Here is a 15,387-nt window from a genome sequence, read left to right on the forward strand (position 1 = left end):
GACCTTCGTTTATGAGCACTCATGTGTAGATTGGCGTCACTACCAGAGATTCTATAGCCTACTTATGTACATGTACACACCACACCTCCTACGTCACGGTGTTGGGTCAGTCCCGGGGCCTGTGTCCGCTACAACGTAGTAGCTAAAGAAAATGATTTTGAACGTGAGTGCCAGCGCTGCGTGGAGGGTGGCGACTAGAATAATAAGAAGGCGCGTCGCTTTGGCATCAGCCTATGAATGCAGGTAAGCATACTATGATAGGTGAGTGATAAGACAATGTTGTACTGACACTCGCCAGAATCGGGTAGACATTTGCGACGAGAAAATAGCCCGACAAGCCGAATGCAATTCCTACGAGCACCCAGCGCACGATCCAGTTCGGTATCACGCACAATATCTAGCAGTTGCATGAGAGTTAAGACAATTCTTTTGCTAGTGAGTGTAGGACTCACCGAGACTGGTATCCACACAAATAGGCCGTAACCCCATACGCCGAGGGCATCCACGATACCCCACTCACCCACACCCAAATAGCGCAAGACAAGCCAAAGTCCTATCGGCAACCCAAACGCGTAGGCATACACTATAGTCGTAGCCAAGCCCAGCAGGGCAAAATCATAGTCATACTCTGAGCCAGGGGCAGACAAGTAACTGGAAACGCTAGCAGCCAGAGAAGACGACATAAAAAGTGCGAGAATGAGCGTCGTCGGGACCCAGAACGTTCCGTACAAATCCAAGCCACCTGAGAAGGTAGACAAGTATGAAGATGACCATGGCAGGAGGGTAGTGTAACAGCGTTGCAACACGGTGATCGTGTCAACATCGAAGTATGGCTGGTAAAACTCGACGGACCAGAACCCCGCGGGACTCTTCCTACTGGGAGCGTCTGTCATGTATCCTGACATAACCGTCCATAAGATGTATACTTCATACCCAAGGAACAGAGGCATACCTCGATCAAGGTTACGGGGTGTAGGTTGGCCACCCCCTGCATTCGACCCAAGGAACGCTGTAGCTGCATGGTTGAAATGGCACACAGGCTACGAAAAGTGCACGCACATTTGAACTCGAGCCCTTCTGGTCCTTCTTCAAGACGCTGGGTGACCACGATACATCATATCGGCATTTGGAGCGGCTGATGAAACTCGGACAAAATACGCACTTCATCTGCTTCGACCGAGACGTACGCCATGTTGCAGATCACTGACTTCAAAGGGGGACGCCCTGCGTTGTCTAAGGCAAGGCGGTACTAAATTATATCGGGGTCGCAACCGCAGGAAGGACCCCTACCACCGCACTACTGATATATTTTAGTCTCGTCCAAGCCACATGCATATCTCAAACCATCCCGAGTCAAGAGGGAAACCAAAAGCTAATGTACAAGAGATTTACAATCATAACAGTATCGTGAAAGCGACGTAACCACGTAAATGAATACAGCCTGCAGGCCGGGGGAATCGTAAGGCATGATATCATGACATCGAAGGGCTATTCCTCGGCGGAGCTTTTCAAACTTGCTCATTGTCCTGCTTGACCTTGTCCGCCCACTTGGACTCATCCACGCCCCACTCCAGCGGTAGGGTCGTCCGGGTATTGAGGGCAAGCATGGTTAAACCATACGGTTCACGAACACGCGATTCCCATCCCTCAGGTAAGCGCTCTTCCAGTAAGATCGTGCGCAAGTCGTCCGTTCGACCTCCGAAGATCCTTAACATAGAAGCCGAACTTAAAATCACAGGTCAGTCTTGAAAATAAAATGTAATATAGCACGCAACCACTCACTTGGCACTTCCAAAAAGCTTGTGGGAAAAGGCCTGTGAATAGTTTGGATTGTTCGCCTTGGATTCTGCACGACGCTTGCTTAGGATCCTTGACATATCTTTGATCTTCAAGTAGCTCCCGTTATCGCCCGTGGCAAAGGAAAGTAACTCTTCGATGTACGGAACATGTTTCTCCGCTTGTTTTGGTTGAAACTCAGTGTCCAGTCCTAATGAGTGGGGTTACGATTATCAAACACCATTTAGCGGGGGGTAATGGTAACTTTGACTAACGAGTCAGCGACGCATCGTGTTCGATGCCATTATGCAGGTCAATCTCCTCGAGATCGAATGTATCCTTGCTGTGGCTCCTTTTTAACATGAAGGCCGCATAATGGGTTGTGTAAGAGCAGAAAGACGGTCCAAAGTTATACGTCAGGTTGATTTTTTCGTTCACATCGGTGAACTTGATCCCTCGGCCACTCCGAGCAATGATTCCTGGTAGCAAGTTGAACGGAGATGCCGCCATCGTACCAAACCCCTCCACTCACCATGGTTGGCCATAGTGTTCAATCCAGGGCAGCAACAGCGGCTGTCGCCCTCCTTCGGCGGCCTATACTCTGGCCAATAGCCACCATAACCTGGATGGCCTTCCGGAGTGACCTTACCGACCGGGCGTTTGAACCGCACGAGATTCCCAAAGGAGAGGACGATATCCCAAACAAAAATTGTTGAGCATAGGAAAAACTTGTAAATCGCAGTGGTCAGGGAGTTCATCTCGTCGATAAGTTTGCTTCGCAGGCAATTCGCTAGCCTGGGACGAGTGGACCACTGGATCGATATGGTGGGGCAAGAACTACATGAGGCAGCTCATCCTCAGATAAAGCGTTGGGAAGCGAATACTGTCGGAACTTCGACAAACGCATTGAAATCATTGAGGGCTGCGCAAACCGAATTCAATTCGAGCCAATCAGAACGTGACTATCGATTACCAATTACTTACCAAGTCTACGAGATTGCCGGATCTGTGTCTGAAAGATTGAATATCTTCAGAGTCCTAATGTGGGACTTTGTGGTTCGGCAGTCTGTTCGCACCAATGTTTATCATTGCCGCGACATGAATCGTCCGATTTGAGAGGTGTCAAAGCAACAGCGACTGCCCATCTTCTTCAGAAGATTGCCCAGGTAGATCAGCGGACAGACACGTCCCGGCTGGACGCAAAGCAGCTGTCTCAGCGTTACACCATCCAAAGAAGCCGTTTGACACACCTGTCGTAGCATGTAATGAGAAGCCTCTCCCCGCTTAGTTTGCGTTATGCGGCGGCATTCGCTGTCTGTTTCCCCCGAGGAACAGAATACTTACTCCGTCATCCGGCTTGATGTCACCGCCGCTTCCGACCCCCTTCCCTGCATCTCCGCCACTTCGGGAACCCAATCTGCGCCTGATGCATTTCCTTGCCATCGATGTCTCTCGTAGAGGAACAAGACCCCGAGGGGTCGTTCACTCTTCCACTCCCAAAGTGTACACGCAAGATCAGAGCCTGACTGGTCCCGGCATCGTCGTTTCTACTGCTGTCGACGCATATAATGCAGGCTGTGCCAAAGAAAGCCCGACACAGACGATGGTTGAAAGTTCTGTGAGTGAGGTGTTCCCGGTCCATCTGCACCCATATATTGGGCACGTATGCCGAAGAATCGGAAGATGTCGGACCTCTCATGGGGGTCACTCCATCCCATCAGCACCGTGTAGGCATACATCGGGTGCGCATGAATGGGGCAGGAGTCACCCTATGGTTCCCGTTGGATTCAAAGTTGATACCAATGGACTTCAGCAAGGGGGGATCGTGTATACTAGATTATTCTGTGTAACTGGTACTCTAAATATGCGTACAGGTTGTGCGTGGCATCAGCATGACGTTAAATGACATTGGGCTGAATATCATGCCATGGACGTCTCCAATCAGCACCTCGGACGCTAGTTCAGCCGATATCTCACGCGGTTGACACCGATTCACGTTGAGTCAGTCACTTATTCATGCTGACTTCGGTTCCCGCATACTTGTCCACATACGTATGCTGAGAGGACAACCCGTTATCCGAGTCCATATACTACGATCAGTTCGGGGAGAGTTCGATCCGGCACTTTGTTTGACTTCCTTCGAACTGCATCAAACTAGTCAATTTTCGAAGGTACCAAGTCCAACTTCACCTGATCGAGGTCACCTCACTCGGCAACACCAATAACCAGCTTCAAGTTCTGTACTCTTGCCATCGGGTCACGACAATAGCAAGGACCCCCGCCACCGACGACCGAAAAAGCCCTCTTATCTCAAACCATCCCAAGCTAAGCTAAGTTCAGGCAAAAGGCGAGCCAAACGTATGATACAAAAGATTTACAATCATAATGGAATCATGATGAGGAACGTAACCACGTAAATGAAGTAGGTTGCATAGTCTGCACCGGGGCGATCATTAGACATGATATCATGACATTGAAGAGCTATTCCGGACTCCAGTACGACGATCTCGGCGAAAAGCTTTTCAAGCTCGCTCGTTGTCCTGCTTGACCTTGTCCGCCCACTCGGACTCATCCACGCCCCACTCCACCGGTAAAACCGTCCGATTGAAGGCGAGCATGGTCAAACCATACGGTTCACGAACACGCGATTCCCATCCCTCGGGTAAGCGCTCTTCCAATAGCACCGTGCGCAAGTCGTCTACCCGACCTCCGAAGATCCTTAACATAGTAGACGAACTTCGAGATCGCGGGTCAGTCTTCAAAACACGAGGTAATACAGCACACAACCACTCACTTGGCACTTCCAAAAACTTTGTGGAAGGTGCTGAGTGAGTAACTTGGGTTGTTTGCCTTGGAATGTGCACGGCGTTTGCCTAGGATCCTTGACATATCTTTGATCGTTATGAGGCTCCCATTATTGCCCGTGGCAAAGGAGAGCAGTTCTTCAATGTACGGAGCATGTTTCTCCCCTTGTTTTGGTTGCAACGCAGCATCCAGCCCTATTAGTGACGTTACAATTATGAAACATCAACTAGCGGGGAGCAGTGGTAAATTTGACTAACGAGTCAGCGACGCATCGTGTTCGATGCCATTATGCAGGTCGAGCTCTTCAAGATCGAATGTATCCTTGCTGTAGCTCTTGTTCAACATGAAGGCCGCATAATGGGGTACGAAAGAGCAGAAAGAAGACCCAAAGTTATACGTCGGGCGAATTGCTTTGGTCAGTTCGGTAAACTTAATCCCTCGGCCACTCCGAGCGATGATTCCTGGCGGTAAGTTGAGCGGAGACGCCACCATCGTACTAAACCCCTCTACATACCATGGTTAGCCATAGCGTTCAGCGCAGGACAGGAACAGCGGCTGTCGCCCTCCTTCGGTGGCCTATACTCTGGCCAATAGCCACCATAACCTGGATGGCCTTCCGGAGTGACCTTGCCGACATGACGTTTGAACCGTAAGAGATTTCCAAAGGAGAGGACAACATCCCAAGCAAAAATTCCCGAGTACAGGAAGATCTTGTGAATCAAAGTGGTTAGAGAGTTCATCTCTTCAACGAGTTAGATTCGCAGGTATTCGCAAGTTTGGGACGAGTGAGCCGCTGAGTCGTTAAAGTGGGCAAGAACTACACGAGGCAGTTCCCTCAGATAAAGCATCAGTGTCGAAACTTCGACAAACAAAATTATTGAGGGCTGCGTCATTTCGGTTCTATAATAGCACAGACACGTGACACGAGGACCCACAGTAGAGCGGAATCTTTTCATGGAATGACCAAATAAAGGACTCCTCCGTTCATTGATCTGCGTCGCAGAACAATCCATTAGCAAAAACCCAGGTTGCAGAATTATGGGGACTGCTGGAGGTCTGGACGGTAGGGTTTTGCACTGTAAGTATTCCAGGTGAGCCGGGGAGTTACCAACGCCGCTCGCTCTTCCGAAGAGTGGCGTGAATCTAGTCACCTTTCCGAGTTGGGCGACTGGACCCTACAACGTGTCTTTGATGTTCGTACGGGCAGTCACAAAGATCATCGACACGCTATTTACAGCTATGAGTATCATGTCTACCATTCTCGTGCACTTATCTTGAAGCTAGCAAAGCCTTATAGATGAATTAAGAATATTGCAGGCGTACTTTGCAAACTATAGGGACTGGTATGGAAAACAGGAAAGTAAAATGCCCAACATACAAAACGAAACGGCATTCGCCATCATGAAGTAATATGAACCTTGATCAGTTTGTCCTCCAAATATCTCTCTGACCTGAAGTCCGAGGGTTTTGATACCTCCCAAACGTCATCAGAAACCTGCATTCTGAGAACGACTTCGTCACCCTTCAACGTCCCGTCAAGAGGGACAGCGTGGTCGCCAATCTCCTTCGCATTAACGGGGCTGAGATAGTTGATGGGCACTTGCACGCTCGTACCGATACGACCAGGGTCAAGGTGGTTTAGCGTTACGAGTGTATCGTTCGCAGATGGGAAGACAGTCGTCACGTAGCCTTGAGCGCCGTCCAGTTCTCCTCCATGCCAACCACCCAGAGTACCGGTGATCTCCATGATGACATGCTTGCCTCGAATTTTTGGATCAAGGAGCCACGTGGGCGCTGAAAAGGTGATTAACGTCAGAGCTTGATATGTAAATCACCAGAATAATCACATACATGTGTCGTCTTCGTCCGCACCTAGTACTGCCGGTGTTGGAGCAGAATGCACACCAACATTCTGACTTTGACGTTCTAGACCCGCAAAGCCAGTCGGCATTGGGGTAGGTGCACTGTTCCAAACACCAGGCGTCTGGGCGGAAATGAAACCTGGGGTTGGAGCTGCAGCAGGAGTGGGCGCTGTCTACAATAGCCAAACTCAGGGGGTTGAGGGACCATCATCGCAATGCACATACCCAAGATGTCTCTGCTGGCCGAGTAGGTGAAGCAGCGCCCCCGCCCCATCCGGTATCCCCAGTGTCCCATCCTCCGGCTCCCCATGCAGGGCGTGGAGTTCTACCACCATCGTTAGCACTCCAAGCCGATCCGCTGTCATTTGAACTGTATGGATTTGGCGTTCGCGACGAGGCATTCCATGCCGGTGTCTTTCCACCATCTGCGTATGGGTTCGGGGTGCGAGACGCAGCATTCCATGCTGGCGTTTTACCGCCATCCCCAGCGTATGGATTGGGCGTTCTCGAGCTGGCGTTCCATGCCGGCGTCTTCCCGTCGCCGGTTGCATACGGATTAGGCGTGCGTCCACCACCCCAACCGGGTGTGCGACCCCCGTTTGCTTGGGCATATGGGTTAGGCGTACGAGCAGGGGGCCTTGATGGCGCTTGAGTACCATGATTCGGATTGTATGGTTTGTCCAGCGGTATCAGCGTGCCGTTGGGTCTTACAGTAACGGATAAGCCGAAAGTCAACTATGCCAGGAACAATCGACCCACAGTCTGCGGTACAATTTTTTCTTGTCAATCGTGACGATCTTATTCCCTACGTGCAACTCCACACGGGCGACGGGTCCATTGGTATCTCTGATTACACCAATGTATCCCTTTTGAGGACCCTGAACGATGGCTACTGTTGCCCCAATGTCCCGATCTCTGGGCCCGCGCGTCATGGCAGAGCCAACCATGCCTCCCGTAGCAGCGCCAAGAGCCACATGTGGATTCATTTTCGTAAGGTCAGTGCCGGGCTTCAGGAGGTTCCCCTTTGGTGCTAGCGAGGCCAGCGAGCGGCAACGGGTCACAAAAACGCCTCCGTTTTCGGGTACATCACGGTTATGAAGAAATGCAAAGAAAGACTGGTGAATATGCAGCACTCGTCCTTTTCGACCCTAAACGCGACATTAGTTGCTAATATTACCACGTAAGATTCGCGACAAACCTCTCCTTCGATTTCGCGAACGTTGTCATTCACCCGAAGCTCATGACCCTCCGAGTCAGTGGCAATGGCACGGTGTGAATCTCGCCGCATCGATATTTGGTGGGGCTGTACAAGTCGAACCTGGCCATTCTGGTCAAGAACTCGGAAGGAATCACGCTCGGTTTTGAAGATGACGCCGACTGTTTGTAGGCTGAGGGTACATCGTATGAGTCACCGATTTTCATATGATGAGGATACTCACTCAAGTTGTACGAGGTCGTGCAGTTCGTAGTTGCCAACGATATTTGTACCAGTTCCAACTTCTGCGGCTTCTCGAAGGTCTTTTGAGAAGACAGATACCTGTAATCTTCATGAGAAAGCATTGAAAACGAAAGAGTGTGACGGTCAACCTCCTGCATGGTCATATCCGATACGAATGTAACAACATTGTCTGACACGGAAACCACCAGACCGGTTTCATCTGCGTTTTGTCCCGTCATGACTTTGACGTGGTCTCCGGGCTTGAATCGTTTGCGTACGCTACGTGCCGGAACGTCGACCTTCTGGCCATCGATGTCTACGCCAATAGCCGTAACAGTGACCACGTCCTGGTTGATGGAATCGACGACGCCGTGCACGCCCGACTGCTCCCCTTCGAAAACTTCAACATGGTCTCCCGGTTGAAGCACGGCAATGGCCGCTTTTCGGGAAGCTTCTGCGATAATGGAAAGATCGACGGAATTTTCACCCTCAGTACCATCTTGTCCGCGAGTAAATCGCGTGATCTCGTCCAGTGTCGGATTCACGTTATCCAGTTGCAGCGCAGCCAACTTGAAGTCCTTCTCAATAAAGCCGTCCTTGTAGGTATCATTTTGGAAGACATAAACTTGGTTCCGTTTTGAAACCTGCTTCCGGCCGTGTACCTTGACAACTTCCTCGTAGTTGAAGAATCGTTGTGGAGGTCGCAAGTTTGAGGTGCCTGCGGCCGCCTTTTTGCGTTTTCGGCCGTCGACGCCAGCATCGTCTCTAGGGTTCAAATCTATACGAGGGATAAATTTGAGCCCAACGTCCTCGCCATTTTCCGTAATGTCCATGACTTGAGCTAGGTCACCCTGATACTTTCCGCGTTTTATCCGCACCCAACTCCCAGGAGTGACGGTCAGGTCTTGTTTCTTGATCTGTAACAAGCTTGCCATTTCTTCGATAGGAACTAGGGTGATGCCTCTACTGGGATAAACGCCTACGAGGCCTTTGCAGGCCTGGTTGACCTGCTGAGCGCTCCTAGCCTCGACGTAAATCATGCCGGGTAAGGAGTCTCGTTGGAAGGCGGACAAGATCTGCAGAGGTTGAGCAGTATACTCAAGGTCGATTGCCTTGCGCATAAGACTGAAAACGATGTCCTTTTCACGGCCCGGCTACGGGAAGGACCGTTCGTCAGAACCTACACATCAGTAACGCCGTGAAAGGTCTTACTTTTACACGTATTTGCCACAGACTAGCGTCAAGTACGGAGGGCATGAGTAGTCGTTGGGGAACTTCGTTCATATCCCCTGTATACCGCACCGTTGCACGCCCATAGCGCTCGTGAAGGTTTTGAGCAATTTTGGCGAGGTCCTGATCGTCCAATTCACGATCCCGCCTATCCAGCCGTGCATTGACCGCAGCTCTCCTGTTCATATCATAGTCATCGACGCCGGTGTCCGCAATGAACTCGTCTGCGCAACAAGAGTTAGTTGCAGTCAAGAGATACCACAATAATGTACATACCTCTCCCAGCTTCCTCCTCTTCTTCTTCCTCTTCCTCCTCGGTATCCACAACAGCCTCCACATCAAGGAAAGGGTTGATTGCGTGGCGCTTGTGCCGATGCTACACGGAGCGGTGTTTGCAACATTGGACGCGGACATTGCATCAATTCCTTACCTTGGCACGTTTCCTACGACGTCCAGGCTCCTCATCTTCCTCTTCCTCCTCCTCTTCGTCTTCTTCGTCCTCATCGTCATCTAGGGCATCATATATCGACCCTCTGGGCTTTCGTTGCTGTTCAGGTTGAATTTCCTCCTCCATCTGTTCGTCGTCATTTTCGGGCTGAACAGGATCCGACTCCTGCTCATTCAGAGAGTAGTCTTCCTCTAGACCCGACATGGTTTGTAGACAGCAAGTAGCGAAATAGCCGTCGTAGGGGACTCTGTACGTTCCGCGTCTCAGACTAGCGCTTAGTCATCAAATCCTTTTCATCAAGAACCGGTCCGGCCGGACCCTCCGGGGCGTAGACACTGTCTGAGGCATCGTCACGTCGACTTGTGTCAAAATGTATCAGCATGGCTCAATTGCTGGACATCCCGCTAGAACTGCTGGTTGACATCTTCAACTTCGTGCTCAAACCGCATCAAATAGCAGTCTTGTGTCTCGTGAACAAGGTTTTCAACCAGTTTGCAACCCCATTTTTGTATCGGCACATATACATCTTTCCATGGTACAAGGATTCAAAGTCGAAGGTGACCATGGTTCCCATCATACCGTGGCTTTTTGCTTGATGAATCTGTGATAGGTCCTTTCTTTGTTCAGGACCCTGGCCGAATGCTCTTACTTAGCGGTGTATGTCCAAACGCTTGGTATTGTTGCGTGTACTGTCCTTCCACCACTGCATTCACGTCCAATGCAGAGATTAGAGATTTTCCGAAGAGATTGTTCTCTGCTGACCATTCCTACTTATCAAGTCTTTGTGTCAAAGCCATCAGACAATGCACCAACCTGAGGTCCTGTACCTGGACGAAGGACGGGTCTCTTCACTCTGACCTGCTAAGGTCACTTTCCAACTGCCAACAGCTACAGAAGCTAGAGATAAACGGGAACAGTGGAGAGTACGACCCACTTATCCTCACACAATTCCAAAATCTGCAGAAGTTCTCGCTCATTATGCCGAGTGTCCATGTGCTCAACGTGTTGCCTACGTGGATAAAGGCAGTGGGGGCGACCCTACGTAGTCTGAGGCTAATATGCAAGGTATAGACTGGCGTCTCGTTTCATTGACTGACATAAACAAACACGTGCAGGCTTCCGACCATGTGACGGACGAGCTTTTGGAGTTGCTGTCCTCCGATCTCGCTGGTTTGGAGTACCTAATAATGTTCGGTTGTCGGAGGGTGACTCACAAAGGTATCGGAGCTCTGGTGTCTGCCAACCGCAATGGCCTTCTTGCGATCAACATGGAGGCATTGTCTCCATCATTCGTATGTCGCGATTCGTTCTCTTAATACCCTCCCAGTCCTGACTTCACCCAGGATATGAGTGTGTTCAGGGCTTTGTGCGACCGTACACAGGCATTCCGACGATTGCGGTCCATCACATTGACGGTGCCTGCCAACGTGTCAGCGTTGGATTGGACTCGGGATGTCTACGACTTACTTAGCTCTGCGCGGTTGGAGACACTTCAGTTGTACTCTATAGATATGTTGGGTGACACACCAGTAACGCATGATTTCTGGCAGAGATTAATCGCTAGTCACGGATCTCGCCTCAAACGTATCTCCTTCCATCGCATACGAGCGGACCCGGCTACTCTTCACATTATATGCTCCCAGTGTCCCCGACTCGAGCAATTCTTTGCCGTAACAGAGCGGCAAGATCTGGTCAGTTGCATCCTTGCTTTGTTTCATAGAAAATTCCAATGATTTCGCTCACCGAGACAGGAAGCAGCGGCATCGTCGTTTTCCCTAGCAAGGAACCTTCGTACGCTGCATATCAACTTCCCTCTGGCGGCAGGCGAGGCATCAATGCCACCAGTTACCCTGATGCAGACTGCTCTATCCATTTCTTCGCGTTGCTCTGCGACTCTTACGTGCATTGGACTCAACACTCAAGTGTGGCAGGTAAGTGATGCAGTAACTGCTGTTCTTTCAAGATTCAGCACCATTAAACAGGTGGAGAGAGTCGTTCGTATTGATGAAAATGGGGAGAAGTATACTGAGCCAACTCTTGTACCGCGCGAGAATCCAGAAATACCCGAGCAGTTCCTTGTTGGTACCATGTAATAGGTGTTAAGTCCTGTACCGGAATTCTTAGCTGGTAGACCAAACACGTGTACTCGGCGTCAAGTGGCGTTGTATGTGTGCTTCCTGCCACTCTTGCTAACCCGAGTTGACTGGTCCTGTCGACGATGGACAACAGCGACATCTTGACCAGCACGTCCACCTTACGAGTCCCGAACGCACAACGGGAGCACGACGGTAGTAATGTTGTTGTGGGCTCACAAGCAAGTGGGATATCACAGTCATCCTCACCCCGTTCGAGCTACCTGCCATCCCCAACGGACAGCCCACCAGACTCAATTTCGTCCCTGCCATCCATCGGGTCCTCGTTCTTTTTCTCCTCTGCAGCTGCAAGCCCACCACATTCGCATCCTCACTCTGACCATGCCCGAGACTCCACACAGGGGCTCATTATTCCGTCCTTGACACTGCCAGCAGCTCTACCACAACCAACGCAGTACGGCAAGACACTAGGTCGTATACGACTATTCATAACAGGAGAAGGCGCAGATGATCATGACCTTGTGTCCAGCCTACTGCTGGTCGACAATGAAGACGTGGTTGACCCCGGCATATGGGAGGAGACCAACGAAGGGTCTGTTCTTCGGGCATCCACCGACTGGGTCGAGCACCGAGACCCACACGGCTTGGAGAAATTCGAGCCTTCTAGGAACGTGGAGATTGTGACTAGAAAAGTCTCTAATGTACGTCTCGTCGTCTAATATCGATCCGAGCGCAGGCTCATCCGTCCAGGCTTCCGCCATACTGCCAATCATACATTCTCCGTTCTACGCATTACTCGAGATTATCGACCCACATTGCCAGCCGTCTGCTACACTCATCAGCCTCATTGCATCTCCCCATGCACCAATATACACAGCTTTCATAATCTTATCGAAATCAGGTGAGCATTCTAACAAGACGATCGTCCCGATTCAAACGTTATTGACGTCAACGAACAGCTCCCTCTGCGGAAGAGGACAGCCTAATTGATGCACTTGCTACTCACGTCCCAGTCATTGTATTTCGCTATGGACTCGATCGAAGACGATTCCCATCTCGCCCTCACACGTCTTCCTTCTGTCCCTCTTCCGCAAGCGCGCTACGAAATGGCCTTTTCCGTTCTCCAGAAACTCTCCTGTCATTGCGATACGAAGCAGCCGAGCGTTTCCTACACTGGAGGGAAGTCGAGCATGCGGTCGAGAGTATCCACACATCCAATCGCGAGATTGCTCACCGCTTCTTGGCAAGTGCGCCTTCGTGGGACAAGGCGAAATGGCAAGCAGAGTGGGAATCGCGTCTTTCTCATGACGTCGCAACTCGGTCACGCGAGGACACTGTTACGAGCAGGCCAGTAAATACGGTCCACCGACCGGTTCCATCGATGGTCGACCCGTTGCATTTTTCTTCGTTGATAGCATTTTCATTCTCGCTTCTCAATCCTGCAAAGGCTCGGGTGATGAATAGCGTCTCGACTTTCATGCAATTGGTCTCGGACTGTCAGGTTCGGATAGCTATGGTGGGTAGTTTTTGTATCGGAGTAGGCGTAGGATGGATGTTACGGTGACGGGGTTGGACGTTGGTGCATTTACGTTGTTCGTGTAGTGGCTTCTTGTGTGTACATTTACTTCATCTGGTATACAGCAATTGCATTGTGGCGGACATTAGATATCACAGGTAGCAGTATATCCCCAGCGACGAATATCGGAGAGAATTGACCCGTTTCCTTTACTGTAAGCAGTGAACCGAATCTACAATCTCTGCGGTCCTTACGACTCTACCTCAAGTACCCGCCGCCTAGGTGCCAATATCCCACTTCGGCCCGAGCTGGCATATAAGGCCTCTGACTCTCCCAGTTCACCTGGTGTATAAGGAGCCGGATTGGTCAGGTTGTAAATATTAGCATCTTCACCAAATGTTGATGAGGGAAGCGTAAGGCGATGGGCGGGTGTACGAGTGAGGTACAATCTATGTAGCGCATCCTCTGCGGCCTGGTAGTAATACATAAACTGAACAACGCAATCGAGAATGTAAAGAAGAAACATACCCTGTATTCAGCCATTTTCAGCGAACTACCAAAGCCTTCCCCTAGTTGGTCTGTGCCAGTATAAATCCCAACGACGAATATTGGAGAGTTGGAGAATCGACCCGTCTCCTTTAACAATCTGCAACATGGTCGGTTCCGAACACTTATATAATTAAGTGTCAATGGATCGACCTACCTGGATTTAGGAGGCTCTCGTTGGAATTTTGCCACAGTTTCCATGAGTGCGCGTTTGGGATCACGGAATTTTAGCATAGCTCGGATGTCCACACGTCGACCGAGGAAGAACGAGTAGACGAATTTGCGTGCGGAAGCAAGACATCGTTCTTGGTATACCAATGCGGTCAATGCACGTGGTATCGAAGCAAGTGCATCGGAGTGCAATAATGCCGGTGAAGTAGGCGTTGCAGGCTATATAAATATGTTTTATTACGCATTGGCGACGCACATTCTGTTGGGAGGACGAACCTGTCTATGCCAACGGAGGAGCGGCACGGCACCCATTTCCTGTGCGACACTTGCGCACGTTAACGGACCAACATGTGCGCTGACAGCGGCTTTTAAGACACGGGTGGGGAGGTGGGGATATGTGGCATGCAGGTGTTCTGATGCAAACAGACCCATGAGCGCGTTTCCAAGGACGGCCAAATTCGCGTTATTGGGAGGCGGTGGGCTCAACGGGTAATATCTTGTATGCAAATTCAGGAACGACTTGTGCGTGCAAGCGCGTTGGACGGCTGCTGGTGTCGTCAGCACGGCTCCGAGACCTATTCGATGAGAGAAGGCCATGAGTGCCGAAGGCGGGGGCGGTTGAAGAGCAGCCCATGTTTCGGGATCAAAGGTCGCTTTTTTTGTTCTGAGTGTTGCTTCTCTGGGTGGAAAGTGTTTCAGGTGCGCTGTCGAAACAGCCAGCGACGAGTACAGCCGTCTGGAAACATGACCCATTGAGAATACAGAGACGACTGCAAAATTCTCGGAAACTCAATTCAACGGGTCTCGTGACCGGGTCCGGACTGCTTGCCGACTGGGCCACAGAAACAAATTGGTCATTAAACGAGTGCTCCCCCTCCACTCAGAACGATACCTTTAGAGTGTGGTTCGGTGTGAGCGATCACTGTTACTCGCGTGAAGCAACATGTACGCCGTAACACTCCACAAGCGTTTCCGAACGAATCACACACAGACTTAAAGAAATTCAACGCCGAGCATCAACTCCACCACGATTAAGTACGTAGCATGAACACCCAAAGGTGGACAAAGGTAATGGGAAGGCCACGAAACTGGCCACGTCATTACCATTGCAACCTCCGGCAGGCCCAGTCCCGACCAAATGATTGGGGACCCATTTCCCTCCTTCGGCTACATCGATTTTAATGCATCTTCGGCCAGTGGGATTTCCCCTTCTCGGCTCCGACGTCGAGTTTGTTGGATGGCTCAACAAGAACGTTCCTGCGTCTGAAGGGAACTTCGATGTAGCGGGGAGCTAACTGAGTGCGGAGGCTTGCTGCGTCGAGCTGGAGATTTTAGCAACAAATTCGAGCACCCGGATGGTAGCTATTATCAATTTAGACCCAGGGTAAGTTTTCGCCCTCTCTTGCGGTCGCAAGGAATGATTAGGCTCCGTGACTGCCTTTAAGGCGTTCGATCTCGAGGGCAAGGCTCCAGAGACCGTCAACTAACCGAAACGAAGCCAG

At 50.7% G+C, this 15,387-nt stretch overlaps 7 protein-coding genes across 7 annotated transcripts; 2 read left to right on the top strand and 5 right to left on the bottom strand.

Annotated features, from left to right (window-relative positions):
- Positions 1 to 16: 16 nt before the first annotated feature.
- Positions 17 to 1,265, bottom strand: F5J12DRAFT_815977 (uncharacterized protein). Its single transcript, XM_051745059.1, has 6 exons — positions 1,163 to 1,265; positions 1,060 to 1,096; positions 953 to 1,009; positions 453 to 898; positions 290 to 397; positions 17 to 231 (listed from the first exon to the last, which is right to left on the bottom strand). The coding sequence occupies exons 1-6, from the start codon at positions 1,190 to 1,192 to the stop codon at positions 94 to 96; spliced, it is 816 nt and encodes a 271-aa protein (XP_051602160.1). The 5' UTR covers positions 1,193 to 1,265; the 3' UTR covers positions 17 to 93.
- An 11-nt stretch (positions 1,266 to 1,276) lies between these two features.
- On the bottom strand, positions 1,277 to 3,015 carry F5J12DRAFT_517915 (Chloroperoxidase). The gene is made up of 5 exons (XM_051739826.1): positions 2,761 to 3,015; positions 2,309 to 2,698; positions 2,052 to 2,255; positions 1,783 to 1,987; positions 1,277 to 1,725 (listed from the first exon to the last, which is right to left on the bottom strand). Exons 2-5 carry the CDS (start codon positions 2,532 to 2,534, stop codon positions 1,509 to 1,511), a joined length of 852 nt encoding a protein of 283 aa, XP_051602161.1. The 5' UTR covers positions 2,535 to 2,698; positions 2,761 to 3,015; the 3' UTR covers positions 1,277 to 1,508.
- Positions 3,016 to 3,852: 837 nt separating this feature from the next.
- On the bottom strand, positions 3,853 to 5,437 carry F5J12DRAFT_815984 (Chloroperoxidase). The gene is made up of 4 exons (XM_051745060.1): positions 5,096 to 5,437; positions 4,839 to 5,042; positions 4,571 to 4,775; positions 3,853 to 4,512 (listed from the first exon to the last, which is right to left on the bottom strand). Exons 1-4 carry the CDS (start codon positions 5,319 to 5,321, stop codon positions 4,299 to 4,301), a joined length of 849 nt encoding a protein of 282 aa, XP_051602162.1. The 5' UTR covers positions 5,322 to 5,437; the 3' UTR covers positions 3,853 to 4,298.
- Positions 5,438 to 5,589: 152 nt separating this feature from the next.
- On the bottom strand, positions 5,590 to 9,816 carry F5J12DRAFT_815987 (uncharacterized protein). Its single transcript, XM_051745061.1, has 10 exons — positions 9,542 to 9,816; positions 9,388 to 9,487; positions 9,094 to 9,335; positions 8,031 to 9,035; positions 7,883 to 7,980; positions 7,642 to 7,831; positions 7,203 to 7,591; positions 6,669 to 7,149; positions 6,433 to 6,616; positions 5,590 to 6,375 (listed from the first exon to the last, which is right to left on the bottom strand). Exons 1-10 carry the CDS (start codon positions 9,761 to 9,763, stop codon positions 5,981 to 5,983), a joined length of 3,306 nt encoding a protein of 1,101 aa, XP_051602163.1. The 5' UTR covers positions 9,764 to 9,816; the 3' UTR covers positions 5,590 to 5,980.
- A 92-nt stretch (positions 9,817 to 9,908) lies between these two features.
- Positions 9,909 to 11,844, top strand: F5J12DRAFT_815996 (uncharacterized protein). The gene is made up of 8 exons (XM_051745062.1): positions 9,909 to 10,116; positions 10,170 to 10,233; positions 10,284 to 10,624; positions 10,675 to 10,851; positions 10,903 to 11,250; positions 11,311 to 11,490; positions 11,542 to 11,723; positions 11,789 to 11,844. Exons 1-7 carry the CDS (start codon positions 9,940 to 9,942, stop codon positions 11,650 to 11,652), a joined length of 1,398 nt encoding a protein of 465 aa, XP_051602164.1. The 5' UTR covers positions 9,909 to 9,939; the 3' UTR covers positions 11,653 to 11,723; positions 11,789 to 11,844.
- A 41-nt stretch (positions 11,845 to 11,885) lies between these two features.
- On the top strand, positions 11,886 to 13,513 carry F5J12DRAFT_969712 (uncharacterized protein; the record flags this gene model as incomplete). The annotated part of the gene is made up of 3 exons (XM_051750063.1): positions 11,886 to 12,365; positions 12,403 to 12,553; positions 12,612 to 13,513. Coding segments are annotated over 3 exons (1,236 nt in total), but the record flags the coding sequence as incomplete, so codon positions are not given.
- Positions 13,280 to 14,720, bottom strand: F5J12DRAFT_816000 (ribonuclease III domain-containing protein). Its single transcript, XM_051745063.1, has 4 exons — positions 14,162 to 14,720; positions 13,872 to 14,104; positions 13,697 to 13,814; positions 13,280 to 13,640 (listed from the first exon to the last, which is right to left on the bottom strand). Exons 1-4 carry the CDS (start codon positions 14,636 to 14,638, stop codon positions 13,419 to 13,421), a joined length of 1,050 nt encoding a protein of 349 aa, XP_051602166.1. The 5' UTR covers positions 14,639 to 14,720; the 3' UTR covers positions 13,280 to 13,418.
- Between the last annotated feature and the right edge of the window lie 667 nt (positions 14,721 to 15,387).

Source organism: Pisolithus orientalis, assembly GCF_024613125.1.
Source record: "Pisolithus orientalis strain OTSU chromosome Unknown F5J12scaffold_7, whole genome shotgun sequence".
Taxonomy (NCBI): Eukaryota; Fungi; Basidiomycota; class Agaricomycetes; order Boletales; family Pisolithaceae; genus Pisolithus; species Pisolithus orientalis.

What these genes read in the sequence shown, in the direction of transcription:
- F5J12DRAFT_815977 (XM_051745059.1), bottom strand. Translation starts at nt 1,192, where the DNA reads ATGGCGTACGTCTCGGTCGAAGCAGATGAA. An exon ending in TCTCGGTCGAAGCAGATGAA is followed by an intron (nt 1,097 to 1,162) that starts GTGCGTATTTTG and finishes GTGGTCACCCAG; the next exon opens with CGTCTTGAAGAAGGACCAGA. An exon ending in TTGTGTGGATACCAGTCTCG is followed by an intron (nt 398 to 452) that starts GTGAGTCCTACA and finishes TGCAACTGCTAG; the next exon opens with ATATTGTGCGTGATACCGAA.
- F5J12DRAFT_815996 (XM_051745062.1), top strand. Translation starts at nt 9,940, where the DNA reads ATGGCTCAATTGCTGGACATCCCGCTAGAACTGCTGGTTGACATCTTC. An exon ending in GTCTGAGGCTAATATGCAAG is followed by an intron (nt 10,625 to 10,674) that starts GTATAGACTGGC and finishes AAACACGTGCAG; the next exon opens with GCTTCCGACCATGTGACGGA. An exon ending in TAACAGAGCGGCAAGATCTG is followed by an intron (nt 11,251 to 11,310) that starts GTCAGTTGCATC and finishes TCACCGAGACAG; the next exon opens with GAAGCAGCGGCATCGTCGTT.
- F5J12DRAFT_517915 (XM_051739826.1), bottom strand. Translation starts at nt 2,534, where the DNA reads ATGAACTCCCTGACCACTGCGATTTACAAGTTTTTCCTATGCTCAACA. An exon ending in ACACGATGCGTCGCTGACTC is followed by an intron (nt 1,988 to 2,051) that starts GTTAGTCAAAGT and finishes CCCACTCATTAG; the next exon opens with GACTGGACACTGAGTTTCAA. An exon ending in AAGCTTTTTGGAAGTGCCAA is followed by an intron (nt 1,726 to 1,782) that starts GTGAGTGGTTGC and finishes TGTGATTTTAAG; the next exon opens with TTCGGCTTCTATGTTAAGGA.
- F5J12DRAFT_815987 (XM_051745061.1), bottom strand. Translation starts at nt 9,763, where the DNA reads ATGTCGGGTCTAGAGGAAGACTACTCTCTGAATGAGCAGGAGTCGGAT. An exon ending in AGAGGAGGAAGCTGGGAGAG is followed by an intron (nt 9,336 to 9,387) that starts GTATGTACATTA and finishes CTTGTTGCGCAG; the next exon opens with ACGAGTTCATTGCGGACACC. An exon ending in CGGATATGACCATGCAGGAG is followed by an intron (nt 7,981 to 8,030) that starts GTTGACCGTCAC and finishes TGAAGATTACAG; the next exon opens with GTATCTGTCTTCTCAAAAGA.
- F5J12DRAFT_815984 (XM_051745060.1), bottom strand. Translation starts at nt 5,321, where the DNA reads ATGAACTCTCTAACCACTTTGATTCACAAGATCTTCCTGTACTCGGGA. An exon ending in GAACGCTATGGCTAACCATG is followed by an intron (nt 5,043 to 5,095) that starts GTATGTAGAGGG and finishes ACTTACCGCCAG; the next exon opens with GAATCATCGCTCGGAGTGGC. An exon ending in ACACGATGCGTCGCTGACTC is followed by an intron (nt 4,776 to 4,838) that starts GTTAGTCAAATT and finishes CGTCACTAATAG; the next exon opens with GGCTGGATGCTGCGTTGCAA.
- F5J12DRAFT_816000 (XM_051745063.1), bottom strand. Translation starts at nt 14,638, where the DNA reads ATGGGTCATGTTTCCAGACGGCTGTACTCGTCGCTGGCTGTTTCGACA. An exon ending in TCCTCCGTTGGCATAGACAG is followed by an intron (nt 14,105 to 14,161) that starts GTTCGTCCTCCC and finishes ATATTTATATAG; the next exon opens with CCTGCAACGCCTACTTCACC. An exon ending in CGAGAGCCTCCTAAATCCAG is followed by an intron (nt 13,815 to 13,871) that starts GTAGGTCGATCC and finishes ACCATGTTGCAG; the next exon opens with ATTGTTAAAGGAGACGGGTC.